Source organism: Nicotiana attenuata, unplaced genomic scaffold (genome assembly GCF_001879085.1).
Source record: "Nicotiana attenuata strain UT unplaced genomic scaffold, NIATTr2, whole genome shotgun sequence".
Taxonomy (NCBI): Eukaryota; Viridiplantae; Streptophyta; class Magnoliopsida; order Solanales; family Solanaceae; genus Nicotiana; species Nicotiana attenuata.
This window is the reverse complement of record NW_017672399.1, coordinates 17,466-38,102: the sequence shown is the minus strand read 5'-3', so window position 1 is coordinate 38,102 and position 20,637 is coordinate 17,466. Positions and strand designations below refer to the sequence as shown.

The 20,637-nt window shown below is 43.9% G+C and overlaps 1 protein-coding gene across 1 annotated transcript; it reads right to left on the bottom strand.

Annotated features, from left to right (window-relative positions):
* Window positions 1-15,566: 15,566 nt before the first annotated feature.
* On the bottom strand, window positions 15,567-19,909 carry LOC109213051. The gene is made up of 3 exons (XM_019376796.1): window positions 19,781-19,909; window positions 19,265-19,483; window positions 15,567-15,941 (listed from the first exon to the last, which is right to left on the bottom strand). Exons 1-3 carry the CDS (start codon window positions 19,907-19,909, stop codon window positions 15,567-15,569), a joined length of 723 nt encoding a protein of 240 aa, XP_019232341.1.
* Window positions 19,910-20,637: the final 728 nt, after the last annotated feature.

The window sequence follows — 20,637 nt, the reverse complement described above, 5'->3', positions numbered from 1 at the left end:
TCATCAAGCTCTTCACTACTACTTTCAGCGGTGCATCTTCCGATCCGCGAGACTCTACTAAACCTGCTCATGACTCGTGAGACCTAGTAACCTAGGCTCTGATACCAACTTGTCACGACCCAAACCCCGCTCCGATCGTGATGGCGCCTCTCGTGAAGACAAGGCCATCCAGACCATTTTAGAACACCACTTTTAAGCAATTAAATAGTTCAAACATGATTTAATGATATTAATTAACAAAATTACAACCCAACACAGCCCAAATCGGGGTGTCACAAGTCACGAGCATCTAGAAGGATTTTAATACAACTACAAGGCCTGTAATATATAGAATAGAATTTAGAATCAAAAGGAAGCAATCCGGTGCCGCGAACGCTGGCGGTCACCTGACTCAGCTACGATAACAAAATCTCTAATCAGCTCAAAACCCGCTACCGGTGATCAAATACCTGCATCTGCACACGAGGTGCAGGGAGTAAAGTGAGTACTCCAACTCAGTGAGTAATAAGGGTAAATAGCCACTGAGCAGTAAGAAATCACGTAAAGCAAGCCATCATGCTATATAGGAGCAGTGTAAACCCTTTGAGAAAACAGTGAATCTGTGAAATCTTTAGAAATATCTTGGCTCAGTTTAAAACCTCTTTTGAAATGTCTTTTTCCAACAGTTAAACAAATGAATACGAAACAAGTAGTGCAAGCAAGCACAAAAGTCAGCCCCTCGGGCACAACACTCCGTTAACAGATAACGCCAGGATATCAGGTAATTATTGCAAGGAGTAGCATAAAAGCCAATGAAATAAGAGTGCAGAAATATTATGACAGATAATACAAATAAGAACAAATGCATGAGTGCAATGCAATGCATATGACGGTACACTCTGGTACCCACTGCGGCGTGCAGCCCGAGCCATCCATTTATTTATCGTCGACGGCGCTCACTGGGGGTGTGTACAGACTCCGTAGGGGCTCCTACAGCCCAAGCGCAATATCAAGCCATCGCGTGGCATCAACCAGGCTCTCGGCCTCAATATCAATATAATCATCCAGGCTCTCGGCCTCAAGATCAATGTAATCAACCAGGCTCTCGGCCTCAATATCAATATAACACTGTTGCGGTGCGCAGCCCGATCCATGCCCAGTCCAGAAATGCACATAAGCCTCTTGGGCAATATTAAAATAATAGTTCTCAGCTCAAAACGTCAGTAAAATATTGTTTAAGTTTTCAAATCTTAGAAAGATGGCTGAGTTTGCGAAAACAGTATTTAAAACCTTGGACCAAGATCAAATAATATGCAAAAATAATGCGAAAACAGTGATATCAATCCCTGAAGGATTCAAATAATTGGCACAAAGCCCAATTATGGCAATCAGCCCAAATTATGATGATAACAAGTAGTTTCAGTCAAATACGCAGTAATTTCATCAATCGGGACGGACCAAGTCACAATCCCCAACGGTGCTCTACCCCACGCTCGCTATCCGGCGTGCAAGTCACCTCAATACAGCACTATGTGCAAATCCGGGGTTTCAAACCCTCAGACTATCATTTACAATCATTACTCACCTCGAACCGGCAAAATCTCTAGCTCGCGACGCCTTTGCTCCTCAAATAGGCCTCCACGCGCGTCGAATCTATCCAAAATCAGAGCGAATACATCACAATATGCCAATGGGACAGTACCCAATCGAAAATAATCGAAAAATAGCAAGAATCTCGAAATTTGCAAAACCCGAGCCCCGGGCCCACTTCTCGAAAAATTAGAAAATTAACATCATCGGATTCCTTATCTCGCCACGAGTCTATACATACTAAAAACTCTCAATTCGGGCCACAAATGGCCCCTCAAAATTCCAATTTAAAGTCTTATAATCCCAGGCCCTAGTTTCTTCCAATTTAGAAAAATTCTCAAGAATTTCAAGGATAATTCCACAATATAATCGTGTTTTTAACTCATAAAACTTACCTCCAGTCAATCTCCTTCGAATCCCTCTTCAAATGCTCCCAAGTAGCTCCCAAAATGCTCAAAAATGGTGGAAAATGGGTTTGGGTTCGCGGATGAAATGTTATTTTAAACCCTTCTGCCCAGGCCTCATTTCCGCTTCTGCGATACATTTACCGCTTCTGCGGTCACCGCTTCTGCGGTTCTTTTCCCGCTTCTGCAGAATTACACAGCTGCCTCCAGGTCCGCTTCTGCGGTCCATAACCGCTTCTGCGAACGCCGCATATGCGGACAACCATCCGCTTCTGCGGAAGTCCTCCCATGATCAGACTTTCGCACCTGCGACGCCCTCACCGCATCTGCGGAGTCGCCTCTGCGGCCCTTTTTATGCAGATGCGGAAATACCAGATATCAGCCCATCAGCTATTCAAAATTCCAAAATTCATCCCGATGACCATCCGAAATCACCCCGAGGCCCCCGAGACCTCAACCAAAAGTGCCAACCCGTCCTAAAACATCATTCAAACTTGCTCCAATCATCAAAACACCAAAAACAACACCTAAACTATCAAATTACATCGAATTCAAGCCTAAGTTCTTCAAAAACTTCCGAAACATGCATTCGATTAAAAACCCGACCAAAACACCTCCGAATGACCTGAAATTTCGCACACATATCCAAAATCACCTAACGAAGCTAAAGCAACTCTCGGAATTCCATTCCGACCCTCGGATCAAAATCTCACCTATCAACCGGAAATCGCCAAAATACTAACTTCGCCAATTCAAGCCTAATTCTACACCGGACCTCCAAAATCACTTCCGATCGCACTCCTAAGTCACGAATCATCCCCCGAAGCTAACCGAATCGCCGGAAATCACATTCGAGCCTTCTGACTGGTAAGGCAACATCCGGTTGACTTTTCCAATCCAAACCTTCCTTAAAGAGACTAAGTGTCTCATTTTCTACCAAAAACAATCCAAATCAACTCTAACACACCAATACTGATAATGAAACATGAAGAAGCATAAAATGGGGTAAACAGGGTGGTAACTCCTGAGACGACGGGTCGGATCGTCACATCCTCCCCAACTTAAACAAACGCTCATCCTCGAGCGTACCCAGAGTTGTCCTAGAAGCCAACCAATAGCTGAATGACCTTACCAAGCATATACCCGGGGGTGATCCCACGTCACCCTATCTCGCATATGTCCGATAACACAACGTAGCTGAAATTTCACAATCCATACAGTCCATAAACCATAGAACCACCTTGCACTTTCCGAAATCATACACAAGATCAGAACCTCACATCTATACTCAGAATGAGCCCGAACCATCTGTAATAACCCATACCTGCAACCTCAGGTGTAATCATATGATATTCTACATAACCCAAACACTCGAAACGAAACTTCTACTCACAGCAGTTGCCCACAACACCCGAATACCGGTAGAAAACCTCTTATCCACTAAGGTCTTATTCCAACACTTTCATACTCTGCCAACGGTAAATGAAACACGCAATAAACCGTAACAATTTCATAGATCAACCATTCATGAAGACACTTCCCCTTTGACTAATACCACAACAGATTCCGAGTCGAACCTCGATATTATCCTTCCAACAAGCTAAAATCAAATCCGTTCGTATTCATTAGTGACCCCAACGATCACCTCGAATACAACACACCACTCTGGTGATATGACACCTCAATATAGGTCTAAGCCACAACTTGCATAATACGCGCACCAATAAGAAACGGTCTGAACATACTCAAAACATGAAAAATGACTCAAACGAAAGAGTTGTACCTCAAGCTCATAAGTACCATCACAACACAAGGCTGAGACCCCGTCTCACATCATAGCAATAGAACACCTGAATCTACCCCGAAAGGTCATATCTCCACATGGCCTTGCTACAATGCGCGCTCCTATCCCAAACACTGTCACACATGAAACACCTCAAGTCACTATGCTCAAAATCGACAACCACGCACAATTTGATGTCTGAAACCAAAGCAATTCATTACACCCACGGTGAAACAAATAACATACACCATGCAACCCGATAGGTCATAATTAATACTCCATTTACCGAGAAACACCCAATTACTCTTCCCGCTCGACTTTCACTATGAATCCCCAATATGACCGCACAACATGTGCCCATAACCAACAAATCATAACGTCTCACAACACCGAAAAGCAACTTATAGATCTCCCCAGATCACTAACAAGCTCACTAACGATCGAATCGACCTATCCCTGAACAATACAATTCTGGGCCAACCAAGCCGACTTAAGCTAGAACACGCATCCACATTGACCTGCCAACGAACTCATCATCAAGGACTCCTGAAGCTGCTCCTTCCACTACTACTGCTCCTACTAGAGCCACACGATACGGTGCCCGGCACCAAATCCATACCGAAATCCACAACCTCGCCTGGCGACATGCCCGGCCACAAGATATGCATCCGAAAAGTCCCTCAACACCGGAACTGAATCAATGGTAGAAACCTCTGCACTAACATCCATCACAAAAGCCCAATTAAGAAAAGCAACCCTTCCCAGCCGTACCGCTGGTCTTTGAAATATAAACCACTCTGCTAGAACATAATCCGACGCACCTCGCCACTCAACCCGTGGCGTTTCTTGCATAGCCCATAGCGGAATAGTCCTGAATAACCCAACACTGAGACAACCAGTCTACACCTCAATATCATATCCAAAATCTAACTTACCAAGCAAAGAAAGGTCCATCCGGGCCTCCAAATCCCCGGTAGTTGCTAAACAGTGCCGACACACACGATCTACAACCACATCATAGCCTGTATATGAGAACTTCCGTCTCCACACCCATACGGCACATGAATCATCATATTCGATCATAATTTCGCCGTCCGAACATGTGCGCACCTTTAATACCCAATCATTCCACGATAAATACTCTAATATTCCCTGTGCCACCAAACAAACTCAGATATCAGCTGTCGATCCAACAAGAAAGTGCCGCAATACTACCGAAGTATCATCAGTTTAGTCACATTACCCTTTCGTCAAATCACTTCCAATTAGCAGTACCATTTCCTTGATTACCTGAAGCTACCCGTTGCCCAAGAATTTTTATGAACTTCTTTTCAGAACTGAACTGAAACTCATCTAGCCAAGAACTTCCACTGATCCCATTCGGAAGAAAATCATTACACATCCCATGCTTCGCATGCCCATAGAAAATATATACATCTCCAAACCACGGTAAACCCCAACAAGAACTTTCTCCCAATTCCATTTGCACAAGCTAAGCTGCCAAGACTGAATCCTCCTATCCAAACCAAGCTAAGCAAGTTGTCCGAACTCAAGAGCTTTGCTGCAAAATACCTGTAAGGGCTCATTACCTCGAACACATACAAAGAAATTTAATCATATCCTTACAATACCGATTCGATCTACTATCAAGCTATTCCATCTATCTAATTTCCCTCCTGATTCATCATCCACTTGATATTCCCTCTTGCTGTAGCACCACAATGCCTCAACCCAGGCTTACCACACGAGACCCAAGCATAAGACCACACTGTCTAAGACACATGAGCCACTGAATACTCTCTCAAATATTCCCAGATACACCACATTCCAGAATACTTTTCTCCGAAGAACTTCCTGCGAATTCTGAATCCGTTACCTTTACTTTCCAGATACTGATACATAAAATCCCATAATTAACATAAAAATACCACAAGTCTTGACCTTTTCCAATGAAAACACAGTCTCTAACCACACACACAACCTTAAGATACCCGATTGTTCCCTGTATAATCTTGAACTCATTAGAACCATTCTCGAAAGTCATTCACTCTTATTCAAACTGCAATTTACCTGGCCTAACGAACAGAACCACTCGTGCCTTATTGGCACTCCGATACCGCAAAATGAGATCCTCATCCCAATACAACCAAGCAACTTCCTGCTCTATGCACCGAGCATTCTTTACCAACAACAACTCTAGACATTCCGGGATTCTCACTCCCTAAGGAACATAATATGACCTTTGCCAAAATTTTCTTTTACTCTAGCCGTCCTCAGCTCAATTTCCGCAACCAGAACTGTTTCGCCAGCATACCTCAATCAGAACCAACATAGCACATAACCGTACAATTAGCTAGTCAGTATCAAACTCCCCAACTTGGCTCGAAGCCATAGATCAAAACACTCCCAACAACTCATAACGCACATACTCCATTGCTGCCTTAATACCATAGTGAGACTAAACTCAATCCTTCATAAGCTTGTGAAAACACAAATCATCTAGAAATATTCTGCAAATCTCGCATTCACTCACACAATAGTTAAGCCCACGCTCTTAAGCAACCCGAAATCTCAAATTTTAACACGTACTCTTCAATTACACATAAGAACTTCTAACATACACATAAGGATCATACTACTTAAGAACACTCCGCAGGAGATAACCCACCTGCTTCACCTCGATTTAACATTTCTGCATACCTTCCACCATCATACACATTACACAGTCGTTTAAATCTTCCTGGTCCGAACTCATACTGCCACATGAAANCATCTCGCAGTACTAACATACTCATCACATGGATATCCCGCCGCCATTCCGGCTAATAGGGACAATACTGAACATATAAGTTCAAATCACCTGCTCACACGATCAGCACTCGGTGCTCAAGCCATAGGCAAACCTGCTCATGACTCGTGAGACCTAGTAACCTAGGCTCTTATACCAACTTGTCACTACCCAATTTCCAAACCCGGTCGTGATGGCGCCTCTCGTGAAGACAAGGCCAGCCAACAGAACACCATAACTCTTTAATAATTACTTAGCATGAATAAGTCTAAACCATTAATAAAATTCCCATAAGTGCGGAAGAAAAGTGATAATAATAGGGAATCATCCCAATACAGCCCGACCGGGGTGTCACAAGTCACGAGCATCTAGAAGGATTTTTAATACGACTACAAGGCCTGTAATACATGGATTAAAATTTAGAATCAAAAGAAGAAATTCGGTGCCGCGAACGCTGGCGGTCACCTTGCTCAGCTACGATAGCAAAATCCTCAACCAGCTCAAACCCGCTACCGGGTAAACAAATACCTGCATCTGCACGCGAGGTGCAGGGAGTAAAGTGAGTACTCCAACTCAGTGAGTAATACTAGTAAATAATGACTGAGCAGCAAGAAATCACGTAAAGCAATCCATCGTGCTATATAGGACAGTGTAACCCTTTGAGAAAACAGTAAAAACGTGAAATCTTTAGAAATATCTGGGCTTAGTTTTAAAACTTCTTTTAAAATATCTTTTTCCAACAGTTAAGAAAATGAATGCGAAACAGATAGTGCAAGTCAGCACCAAAGTCAGCCCCTCGGGCACAACACTCCATTAACAAATAACACCAGGGTATCAGGTAAGCAGTGCAAGAAGCAGCATGGAATCCAATGAAATAAGAGTGCTGAAATGTCTTGACAAATAATACAAATAGGAACAAATGCATGAGTGCAATGCAATGCATATGACGGTACACTCCGGTATCCACTGCGGCGTGCAGCCCGAGCCATCCATATATTTAACGTTGACGACGCTCACTGGGGTGTGTACAGACTCCGGAGGGGCTCCTACAGCCCAAGCGTAATATCAAGCCATCTCGTGGCATCAACCAGGCTCTCGGCCTCAATATCAAAGTAACCATCCAGGCCCTCGGCCTCAAGATCAATGTAATCAACCAGGCTCTCAACCTCAAAATCAATATAACACTGCTGCGGCGTGCAGCCCGATAAATGCTCAGTCCAGAAATGCACATATAACACTGTTGCGGCGCGCAACCCGATCCATGATCTGTCTAGAAATGCACATACGCCACTTGGGCAATATTAAAATAATAGTTCTCAGCTCAAAACGTCAATAAATTATAGTTTAAGTTTTCAAATCTTAGAAAGATGGCTGAGTTTGCGAAACAGTATTTAAAACCTTGGACCGAGATCAAATAATATGCAAAATAATAATGCGAAAGTGATATCAATCCCTGAAGGATTCAAATAATTGGCACGAAGCCCAAATACGACAATCAACCCAAATCATGAAATATCAAATAAGTTTCAGTCAATTACGCGGTAAAATCAACAACCGGGACGGACCAAGTCACAATCCCCAACGGTGCTCTACCCCACGCTCGCTATCCGGCGTGCAAGTCACCTCAATACAGCACTATGGATGCAAATCCGGGGTTTCAAACCCTCAGAATATCATTTACAATCATTACTCATCTCGAACCGGTGAAATCTCTAGCTCGCGACGCCTTTGACCCTCAAATCGGCCTCCACGCACGTCGAATCTAACCAAAATCAGAGCGAATACATCACAATATGCTAAGGGAACAATACCCAATCGAAAACAATCAAAAAATAGCAAAAATCTCGAAACTAGCAAAACCCGAGCCCCGGGCCCACTTCTCAAAAAATCAGAATATTCACATCAATGGATTCCTCATCTCGCCACGAGTCTATACATACCAAAAACACTCAATTCGGGCCACAAATGGCCCCTCAAATTCCAATTTAAAGTCTTAAAAAATCTCAGGCCCTAGTTTCTTCCAATTTAGCCAAATTCTCAAGAATTTCAAGGATAATTCCACAATATAATCGTGTTTTTAATTCATAAAACATACCTCCAGTCAATCTCCTTCGAATCCCTCTTCAAATGCTCCCAAGTAGCTCCCAAAATGCTCAAAAATGGTGGAAAATGGGTTTGGGTTCGCGGATGAAATGTTATTTTAAACCCTTCTGCCCAGGCCTCATTTCCGCTTCTGCGATACATTTACCGCTTCTGCGGTCACCGCTTCTGCGGTTCTATTCCCGCTTCTGCGGTCCATAACCGCTTCTGCGAACGCCGCATATGCGGACAACCATCCGCTTCTGCGGAAGTCCTCCCAGAATCAGACTTTCGCACCTGCGACGCCCTCACCGCATCTGCGGAGCCGCCTCTGCGGCCCTTTTTCCGCAGATGCGGAAATACCAGATATCAGCCCATCAGCTATTCAAAATTCCAAAATCCATCCCGATGACCATCCGAAATCACCCCGATGCCCCCGGAACCTCAACCAAAAATGCCAACCCGTCCTAAAACATCATTCAAACTTGCTCCAATCATCAAAACACCAAAAACAACACCAAAACTATCAAATTACATCGAATTCAAGCCTAAGTTCTTCAAAAACTTCCGAAAGACGCATTCGATCAAAAACCCGACCAAAACACCTCCGAATGACATGATATTTTTCACACATATCCAAAATCACCTAACGAAGCTAAACCAACTCTCGGAATTCCATTCCGACCCTCAGATCAAAATCTCACCTATCAACCGGAAATTGCCAAAATACTAACTTCGCCAATTCAAGCCTAATTCTACACCGGACCTCTAAAATCACGTCCGATCGCACTCCTAAGTCACGAATCCTCCCGCGAAGCTAACCGAATCGCCGAAAATCACATCCGAGCCTTCTGACTCGTAAGTCAACATCCGGTTGACTTTTCCAATCCAAACCTTCCTTAAAGAGACTAAGTGTCTCATTTTCTACCAACACCAATCCAAATCAACTCTAACACATTAAATACTGATGATGAAACATGAAGAAGCATAAAATGGGGGAAATGGGGCGGTAACTCCTTAGACGACGGGTCGGGTCGTCATAAATAGAATAAGGAGGTAGAAAAGCAGTGCTGCGAACGCCGGCAGCTACCTTGCTAAACTCCGATGACTTTGCCTCCGATCAACCAATACCCGCTACCGGGTTCAAAAAATACTTGGATCTGCACACAAGGTGCAGGGAGTAAAGTGAGTACTCCGACTCAGTGAGTAATAATCATAAATAAAGACTGAGTGATAAGAAATCACGAAAAGTGCATCAACATGCTGTATAGAAGTAGTACAAAACCAGTAAGAAAGCAATGAAGCTGTGAAATCTCTTCAATCATCTTAGCTCAGTTTAAAACTTTTTCAAAAATGGCTTTCCAACAGTTAAGCAATTGAATGCAAAACAACTAGAACATATGAGCATAGAGAATCCACCCCTCGGGCACAGATACACAACTAACAGGTAATTGACAGGTAAATGAACAGATGAACACATAAAGGTTCGCCCCTCGGGCTATAACTCAACAACTCCGCCCCTCGGGCAATATCTCAGATCAATACCAGCCCCTCGGGCAATCACATACAACAATACCAGCCCCTCGGGCAATCACATAAAACAATACCAGCCCCTCGGGCAATCACATAAAACAATACCAGCCCCTCGGGCTATATCTCACATCACAATGGGTACCCGCGCTCACTGGAGGTGTGCAGACTCCTAGAGGGGCCCCTTACGGCCCAAGTGCAATATCAAGCCATCTCGTGGCATCATAAACAGGCTCTCGGCCTCATATCATTATCAAGCGACCTCGTGGCGTACAATCTCAGGCCCTCGGCCTCGTAATCGAAATCAGTGTATCACCACTACGGCGTGCAGCCCGACCCAAAAGATATCCTCACAACACAGGCCCTCGGCCTTACTCAGTCAAAATCACATAAGCCTCTCGGGCAACAATAAAACAGTGTTTCTGAGCCCAAAATATCATTTAAATATCATTTGAGTATTAAAACTGAGTGAACATGGCTGAGTTTTGAAAACAGTGGAAAATAACATGACTGAGTTCAAGTATAAAGTCAAACAGTGAGGAAATATCAACAAAAATCCCCGAATGGTTCAAATAATTGGCCTGAAGCCCAAATATGGCATTCAGCCCAAATAATAACGATAGCAAATAGATTTCAGTCAACTACGCAGAAAAATCATCAATCGGGACGGACCAAGTCACAACCCCCAATAGTGCACGACCCCACGCTCATCATCAAGCGTGTGCCTCACCTCAATATAGCACTACGATGTGCAATTCGGGGTTTCAAACCCTTAGAACATCATTTACAATCATTACTCACCTCGAACCGGTCAAATCTCTAGCTCGCGACGCCTTTTCCCCTCGAATCGGCCTCCACTCGCGTCGAATCTATCCACAATCAGAACGAGGACGTCAAAATAGGCTAAGGGAACGAAGCCCAAGCGAAAATAGTCAACAATTAGCACAAATCCCGAAATTACCAAAACCCGACCCCTAGGCCCACGTATCGGAATTTGATAATTTTTACACCAATAGATTTCGTATCTCCCCACGAGTTCATACATAGCAAAAGTTCAGAAATCCGACCTCAAATGGTCAATCAAATCCTAAATCATAGGTCTCCAATCCTAAGCCCTAGCTTTCCCAATTTTCACCCTTAATTTCCATAATTTCTAGCTCTAATCTATGAAATAATAACATAGGAACGAGTTTTAGGTCAAAAATCCTTACCTCAATGGAGTTTCCTTGAAATCCCTCTTTCAAATCGTCCAAAAAGCTCCCAAGCCGAAATTAAAAATGGTGAAATAGCTGAAATTCGCGAAATGAAATAACTTATATGCTCTGCCCAGACCTTTACGCATCTGCGGCACAATACCAGCTTCTGCGGTTATATCCTCCGCTTCTGCGGAATTCACTTATCCAGCCTAAATCGCATCTGCGACCAAAATTTCGCATCTGCGACATCGCAGATGTGGTCAACTTACCGCTTCTGTGGTCTCTCCTCACCTGACCTTTTTTCGCTTCTGCGATAGATCTCCCGCACGTGCGGTGCCGCACCTGCGGTCCCCACTCTACAGGTGCGAAAATACCAGAAGCAGCAATTCAGCAGCTGCAACAACAATCCAAACTTCCCGTTAACCATCCGAAATCACCACGAGGTCCCCGTGGCCTCAACCAAAAGCACAAAACATATCCTAATATTCAAACTTGTTCCAATCATCAAATCACCCAAAACATATCAGATTCAAGCCAAACTTCCTAAAATCTTCCAAATTCCGCTTTTGATCAAAAACTCAACCAAACCACGTCCGAATGACCTGAAATTTTGCATACACATCCCAAATGACACAACGGAACTACTGCAACTTCCGGAATTTCATTCCGACCTCTATATCAAAATCTCACCTATCAACCGGAAAACGCCAAAATCTTAATTTCGCCAATTCAAGCCTAAACCTTCCACGGACCTCCAAAATGCATTTCGATCACGCTCCTAAGTCCCAAATCACCTAACAGAGCTAACAAATCATAAAAATTCCGATCCGAGATCGCATACAAACAAGTCAAATCTTGGTCAAACCTTTCAAATTTTTAAGCTTTAAACTGAGAACTGTTCTTCAAAATTCATTCTGATTAACGTGAAACCAAAACCAACGATTTACATAAGTCATAATACACCACACGGGGCAAGTCATGCCCGAGGACCAGCGAGCAAAGTGCAAAAGCTCAAAACGACCGGTCGGGTCATTGCAGTAATCAAGTTAATCAATTATTGTTGACTTTCTTGAAAACAGTATTAGGCGCCATCACGTCCTTTAATGGATTTTTGGGTCGTGATAGGTTTATCGGGTGAGGACGAGGCCTCATCCTCATCCAACGCCCGGAACCCAGTGGTCTTGGGAAAACCTATGAAAGAAAGAGAGAGATTTAGAGAAAAACAGTTGAATATGAAGGTAAGTTTGGTCGGGAAAAGCACTCACAATGGGAATTGGCCTCCCACTTGCCCTTCGAGAGCTTGCGCCATTCGCGCTAGAAATACGACATCTTTGTTCAAAAGGAAGAAAAAGTCAATGAAAAGGAAGAACAAAAATCCAAAAGAAATTCTAAGTAATCAAAAAGGAGAAGGGCGTGCGGGCCAAGTTCCACTTTTCGGAGAACACTAGGAACTTGGAGGAAATGAGATCCTCGGTTTTCACGCAAACGAATCTTACATGCCAGCCTCAATCCCTATCTTCGTCGATGCTCGAGAGTGGATCTTTTTTTGCCTGACGAACAAGCTTGATTAATCCCCTCAAAGTATTTGGGGACTTTAGAGACGAAGCAGATGGTTGAGAGTAAATTGGGTTGCCTCGGTGTTGTTAACGAAGTGGCAGAGGAGGATCACGATCCTCCTAAAAGGATGGGTTAATATGTCTGAGGCAGACCCCGTACCTTTTGCAAAAATCGAGGACTATGAGGTCTATCGGGCAAGTGTGAAGGGGTAGGTATAAGCACTAATTTACCTCTCCACATATGTGGTGGTGTCCTCATCAGAACCGGGGACGACCACTTCCTTGCCCTTCCATTTGCAGTCCTCTTGGATCGTATCGAGCATATCCTCGGTAATGGAGCACCTACATACATGCTCGCCTCGATCCTGTTGACTGGAGGCTTTTTTGACCTTGAAGTCGTTATCAATAGAGTAGTCTCTGGGGATGAAGTTCTTTAGGGGAGGTTTTAGGGCCACTTCAGATACGACCACCTCAGCATCCTTGGCCGGATTAGAAGTAGAAGGGACAGTCTGTTGAGGCACAGATTTCGAAGTCTTCGCCATTGAATTCTGGAAAATATGAAGATTCGAAGGTGAGGATGAAGATTTAAAGATGAGGATGAAGGTTTGAAGGTCAAACTTGAAGATTTAAAGATGAAGTATGAAGATATGAAGATATATAGAACAATGTATGAAGATTTGAAGGGGTTATGAACAAGTGAAAAGTTCTGGGGTAATTAAGGAGTTCCAGAGTCGAAAAGTAAAAAAGTGAAAAAAGGTCCGAAGCTTTATAGAGAGGGGGTAACCAATGCGTGACATTTCGCATTCGACTACAGTTAACCGGCGGCTGACATGTGTTCGAAGTCAGAACGACGCGACTGATGAGATGTTTCACTGACTCATCGACTCGGTTATAGCATACTGAGGAAGGATCCGGGGTCAATTAGTCGCTTCCCGTCGCTTCAATAAACCTGCTTTCCAAAAAGCGAGGGGACTATGTGTGTACGGGTAAAATCGGGGTAATATTTTCCTCGATTCCCCAATAAGGAAATAAGAGGGAAGTACAGTTCGACGCAACTACAAGCAAGGCCGAAGGATCCCTTGCATCAGAACTTGGGAGGAGTGAGCGATGTATCTGGGATCGAGCACGGCAAAATAACAGACCCAGACCAAGTAAAGTTTCGAGACGACGGGAAAATGAGGAACGACTGGGCATGACAAGTAGGGAGCCGTAATATTCACCCTCAACCAGATCACGGCGCGAATTTCGTCCTATATCAACCGCGGATCGACATTTATCGATAAAAGAAGATTTTTACCCTATTTAGACTTGTATTAGGACTGAAATTTCCCTACTATATAAGGGGAGATTTTTTTTCATGTTAAGACATGGTTGACATGCATATCAAAGCAATAAAAGTTCATTTTTGTCTTCTAATTGTTATTCAATGTGTTCTTCAGTTATTCTCTTCTTTAATCACAACTAAGCTTATATCAAGGGTCTGATCGAGGCCGAATTTTAGTGTTCAACGTAAGATCAGGCTTGATCATCACATTATGATTAGTTTGATTGTTCATTTGTATTTAATTTAATTACTTGTTATTACTAGATCATTCATATTGAATTAAATCCTTTAAACCACATACAAATATAATTGTTACTAATTTTTAAGGTTAAACAGTTGGAGCGTAGGATTATGCCAAATACAAGTATTTTAATAAAAGTTTTAATTGGTGGAGAAAGGACATAACATGCAGGTCCAACTTCGTCATTTTCCAATCGAGCTAGTTTGAGGTAGACTTTTGAATAGCAATTATAATTATATACTATTAAGAAAAAAGAAAATAAAAGAAGAAGACGGAGTTATCTTTTGGATAAATATTTCGTTACTTACTCGGACATAACATTCACATTTAATTTAAATGTAATGTCATATAAATACCGAGTACAAATAAATAGTATCATCGCTCACTCATTTCTGACGTGCATTCAAATTGTTGGCGCATGAATAAGAGTCAAAATAGGAACGGAGAAGCTAAGCGGGCGTTTGGACATAAGAATTGTATAACAACAATAACAATAAACTCAGTATACTCCCATAAATGGGATCTGGGGAAGGAAGTGTGTACGCAAACCCCTACCTTATAAAGATGGAGAGGTTGTTTCCGATAGACCCTCGGCTCAAGGAACAGTGGAGATAAGACAACAAGTAGCCAACAATAGTAACAACAATATATTAAGGTAACAGGCACGAATGACACAGTATGTAATAGCAAAGAATCATGAATAAGAGAACACAAACCAAGTACTACTGGTAATCCTAGGAGGGACACACTACCAACTGTAAACCTACAACCCCAATCCTCGACCTCCATTCCTTTCTATCGTGGGTCATATCCTTAGTAAGCTGGAGCAATGACATGTCCTGCCTAACTACCTCTCCCCAATACTTCTTAGGCCTTCCCTTACCCTTCCTCAAACCTGCAATGGACAACCTCTTACACATCCCGACCGGAGCATCTATGTCTCTCCTCTTCACATGCCCGTACCATCTCATCCTCGACTCCCGCAACTTGTCCTCCATAGATGCCACTCCTACCTTGTCCCTAATAACTTCACTCCTCATCTTGTCCTTACCGGTAAGACCATACATCCACCTCAATATCCTCATCTCAGCTACTTTCATCTTCTGGATATGGAACTTCTTGACGGGCCAGCACTCAGCCCCAAACAATATAACCGTCTAACCACCACTCTATATAACTTGCCCTTAAGTCCCGGTGGCACACTCTTATCACACAAAATCCCCGAGGCGAGCCTATACCTCATCTGCCCCGCTCCAATATGATGGGTAACATCCTCATCAATCTCCCCGTTGCCTTGAATAATCGACTCAAGATACTTGAAACTATCTCTTTCGAGGACGACTTGAGTACCAATCTTCACTTTCACTCCTTCTTCATGCATCCCATCACTGAACTTGCACTCCAAGTACTCAGTTTTTGACCTACTCAACTTAAAACCCTTAGACTCCAGCATCTCTTCCAAACTTCCAACCTAGCCTTAACTCCATCACGTGTCACATCAATCAGTATTGTGTCATTAGCGAATAGCATACACCACGGCACCCCTCTTGTATGTGTCGCGTCAGCACCTCTAACACTAAGGCAAACAAAAATGGGCTAAGAACCGATCCCTGATGCAACCCTTCTCTACGGGAAAATGATTTGAGTCTCATCCCACAGTCCTCACCCGAGTCTTGGCTCCCTCGTACATGTCCTTAATCACCCTAATATACACCACTAGGAAACCGCTAGCCTCCATACATCTCCATAGGACTTCTCTCGGGACTTTATCATACATCTCCATACACCTCTGTCACTGATAATCGCTCTTGGTGTCCCAAATCGGGTGAATATGTTCTTTTTCAAAAATCCCACCACTACTCTTGCATCATTAGTGGGCAACGCCGTAGCTTCTACCCACTTAGACACGTAATCCACAGCAACAAGTATGTATTTATTGCCAAAGGAGCTGATGAAGGGACCCATGAAGTCAATCCCCCAGACATCAAACACTTCCACCTCTTGAATCGGGTTCATGGGCATCTCGCGGCGACGGGAGATGTTCCCAGTTCGCTAACATTCATTGCAGCCCTTCACCCATAGGTGCGCATCTCTAAACACTGTTGGCCAAAAGAATCCGGCCTCAAGCACTTTTGCAGCTGTCCTGACCCCTCCAAAATGTCCTCCATATGCTGATGCGTGACAAACCTGCAAAATAGAAGATTGTTCTATCTCGGGGACACACCTCCGGATCATACTGTCAACACATATTCTAAACAGATAAGTCTCGTCCCAATAATAGATGCGGCTATCACGATAAAACTTTTTTCTTTGGACAGATGAGAGGTCATAAGGAAATATACCACTGGCCAGGTAACTAGCAAAGTCTGCATACCATGGCGCTTCCTCAAGACTAGTAGCGAGCAGCTGCTCGTCTGTAAAAGTTTCCAGAATGTCCTCAACCTCAACCGCATTTTCAGCTCCCTCAAGTCAAGATAGATGATCAGCGACTTGATTTTCTCTGCCCTTACGATCACAAATTTCAAGGTCGAATTCATGCGGTAGCAACACCCAACGAATCAGGCGCGGCTTAGACTCCTTCTTCTCAATCAAGTACCTGAGAGCTGCATGGTCAGTGTATATAATTACCTTAGACCCAATCAGATACGATCTGAACTTGTCGAAAGCAAACACCACAGCCAATATCTCCTTCTCAGTGACAGTGTAGTTCAACTAGGCTCCACTCAGCGTTCTACTAGCATAGTATATTGGATGCATCAGCTTGTCTTTCCGCTGTCCCAGCACTGCCCCCACTGCGTAGTCACTAGCATCACACATGAGTTCGAACGGTTGCTCCTAGTCGGGGGCAACTATGATAGGTGCTGTGACCAACATCTTTTTTAGCTCCTCGAATGCTACCCTGCAATCATCAGAAAACAAGAAAGGGTGATCTTTTTCTAACAACTTACAGAGAGGGTTGGCAATTTTTGAGAAGTCTTTTATGAATCGCCGATAGAAACCGGCATGTCCGAGGAAGCTTCTGATTGCCTTGACTGAAATCGGAGGAGGTAGCCTTGCTATCACATCTACTTTTGCACGATCCACCTCAGTTCCTTTGCTTGACACCCGGTGTCCTAAGACTATACCCTCTTGTACCATAAAGTGGCACTTCTCCCAATTCAGAACCAGGTTAGTCTCGATACACCGCCCGCTTCAGCACTCATCAAATGAGTTCCCCACCACTGAGAAGTCATCCATGAACACCTCCATTATATCCTCTACCATGTCAGTGAATATGGCCATCATGCACCGTTGGAATGTGGCAGGTGCGTTGCATAGGCCGAAGGGCATCCTTCGAAAGGCATAAATGCCATACGGGCAAGTGAAATAGGTCTTCTCTCTATCCTCCGGAGCAATGGAGATCTGATTGTACCCTGAGTACCCATCCAGAAAATAGAAATGTGACCTCCCTGCCAATCTGTCTAACATCTGATCAATGAAGGGAAGTGGGAAGTGGTCTTTCCGGGTGGCTAGATTTAACTTTCGATAGTCCATGCAAATTCTCCAGCCCGTGACGGTTCTTGTAGAGATCAGTTCATTGTTATCATTCTTAACTACCGTTATGCCACCCTTTTTAGGAACACATTGAACTGGGCTAACCCAGCTGCTGTCAGAGATTGGGAAAATGATTCCCGCATCTAACCACTTGATTACTTCTTTCTTCACCACTTCCTTCATATTGGGGTTCAGCCTTCATTGGTGTTCCCTGGAAGGTTTGTGTCCCTTTTCTAGTAGAATTTTGTGCATACAGTAGGCGGGGCTGATCCCCTTTATGTCTGCCATGGTCCACCCAATGGCAGTCTTGCACTCCTTAAGTACCAGCAACAGTTGTTGAGCCTGCACATCTAACAAACTAGATGAGATAATAACAGGTAATGTGGAGTTAGGTCCAAGAAATTCATACCTGAGATGGGCGGGCAATGGCTTTAACTCCAGCTTTGGTGGTTCTTCAATTGATGGCTTGGCTGGAGGAGTTTCTCGATTTTCCAAGTGCAAGGGCTCAAATTCTAGAGTCCTATCCCAGAACCCTCTACCCTCTAGCGCCAACACCCATTCCGCCAGATCCTCTCCATTTACCTCATCCAAATTCATTAAACACGCAGCAAGGGGGTCCTCAATAGTCAGCCTTTCATCGTCAGTCTCTACAATTACATCCACGACATCAATAAGAGAGCAATTGGCGAATTCACTTGGTCGCCTCATAGATTTCTGCACATTGAATGTTATTTCTTCATCGTTCAGTCTCATCTTGAGCTCCCCAGTCTCACAATCAATTAGAGCTCTCCCCGTGGCCAGGAACGGTCTTCCCAAAATTATGGGAATCTCTTCATCCACCTTGCAGTCTAGGATCACAAAATCTGCTGGGAACACAAATTTCCCTACCTGAATCAGCACATCATCCAGGATACCAGAGGGTCATTTCACAGTCCTGTCAGCCAGCTATAACAACATAGAGGTGGGTCTAGCTCTTCCAATGCCCAGCCTCTTATAAATTGCCAGGGGCATAAGATTGATGCTGGCCCCTAGATCACACAGTGCCTTAGCAAAAGCAAAATTACCAATAGTGCATGGAATTGTAAAGCTCCCTGGGTCAGACAGCTTTTCCGCAATTGTTCTAGTTACCACTGCAATAGAGGTCTGAGTAAGAGTAACTGTGGCCAAGTCTTGAAAATCAAACTTCCGGGACATTAAGTCCTTCATCATTTTTGCATACCCAGGCATCTCCTTCAAAGCTTCAATCAATGGTATATTTACCTGGATTTGCTTTAGCATTTCAAAGAACTTCTTGTATTGCTCCTCCTTTTTGTACTTAGCCAGCCTCTGGGGGAAGGGTGCAGGAGGTCTCTTCTTCCCAATCAATTGGGACTGATCTTTATCAACTGCTACATCAACTATTGGCTCCTGGACTATTTCAGCTTCTTCCTTGGTCTCCTTCTGAATGGTATTTTCTTCCTGAGCAGGCTGGACTGTCACCTCTGTCAGTTTCGTTGATTCATCCAGCTCAATGGGCACTGGTATGAGTGTCTCAGCCTGTCTAGCTTCTCGAGCCCTTTCTTGCTCTACATCTAGATCTCTGCCATTACGTAGGCTCACCGCCATCAGCTGCTTCGGTCCCTGATCTTTTGGGTTTATCTGGATGTCTACAGGTAGTGTCCCATGAGGACGATTGTTCAGAGACATCGAAATTTGGCCCACCTGTACCTCAATATTTTTGATTGCTGCATCATGTGCATCAACTCTCTCAGTAATATTTGCATTAGATCCAATAACCTGTTGCATCATTGCTTTAAGTCTAGCAAACCCATCTTCCTGCCTTCCACCATGGTGCTGCTGAGGCGGGTGATACCCCTGCTGCTGATTCTGATTATTGTATCCTTGTGGTCTTGGGTAAGGTGCCATATTGTTGGGGGGTCTCATACCTCCCATGTTCCCAGTGTTGAACTGTGGCTGTGCTGGCCTGTACTGCTGATTCTGTTGACCCCAATTCTGACCACCCTGTCTCTGGCCACCATAATTAGACACATAGTTCATGTCTTCAGGGTAGAGAATGATGATCGTGTTCTGCGTTCCACTGGTTACCAACTGGCTAACTAATGCAAGATGTGCACAAGCCCCCATTAATAGTATCAACAATATGTACCTGCTGTTTCTGCCCTAACTCTTCCACCTTTTTGGTGAGTATGCTCATCTGTGTCAATAAGGTGGCCATATTTTCAGCCATAGAATGGGATGGATCTAAAGGCACTGAGTGCACCACTGGAGTGATAGGTGCATTTCTGGTTATCCACCCCGAATTCTGTGCCATCTTGTCAAGCAGACTCTGGCCCTCTCTCCATGTTTTGCTCAAGAATGCCCCACCAGCTGAAGATCCAACAATGTTCTTTACGCTATCTGACAATCCCATGTAAAACCGCTGCCCCAACATTAGATCTGGAACACCATGGTGTGGACAAATGACCAGCATCCCTTTGAAACGCTCCCATTTTTCATGCAGTGTTTCCATCGGTCTCTGTTTAAAGCTCGAAGTCTCATCAATTTGTTGAGCCGTCTTGTTGGGTGGGTGGAACTTGTTGTGGAATTGCTTCACTAGTTCTTCCCACGTTGTTATAGAATTTATGGGGAGTGAA

Excerpts from the sequence above, each read along its gene's own strand:
- LOC109213051 (XM_019376796.1), bottom strand. The coding sequence starts at position 19,909 with ATGGCACCTTACCCAAGACCACAAGGATACAATAATCAGAATCAGCAG. Across the intron at positions 19,484-19,780 it reads TTAAAGCAATGATGCAACAG|GTGACAGTCCAGCCTGCTCA; the intron begins GTTATTGGATCT and ends AAACTGACAGAG. Across the intron at positions 15,942-19,264 it reads AAATGCTAAAGCAAATCCAG|GTTGGAAGTTTGGAAGAGAT; the intron begins GTAAATATACCA and ends AGTTAAGGCTAG.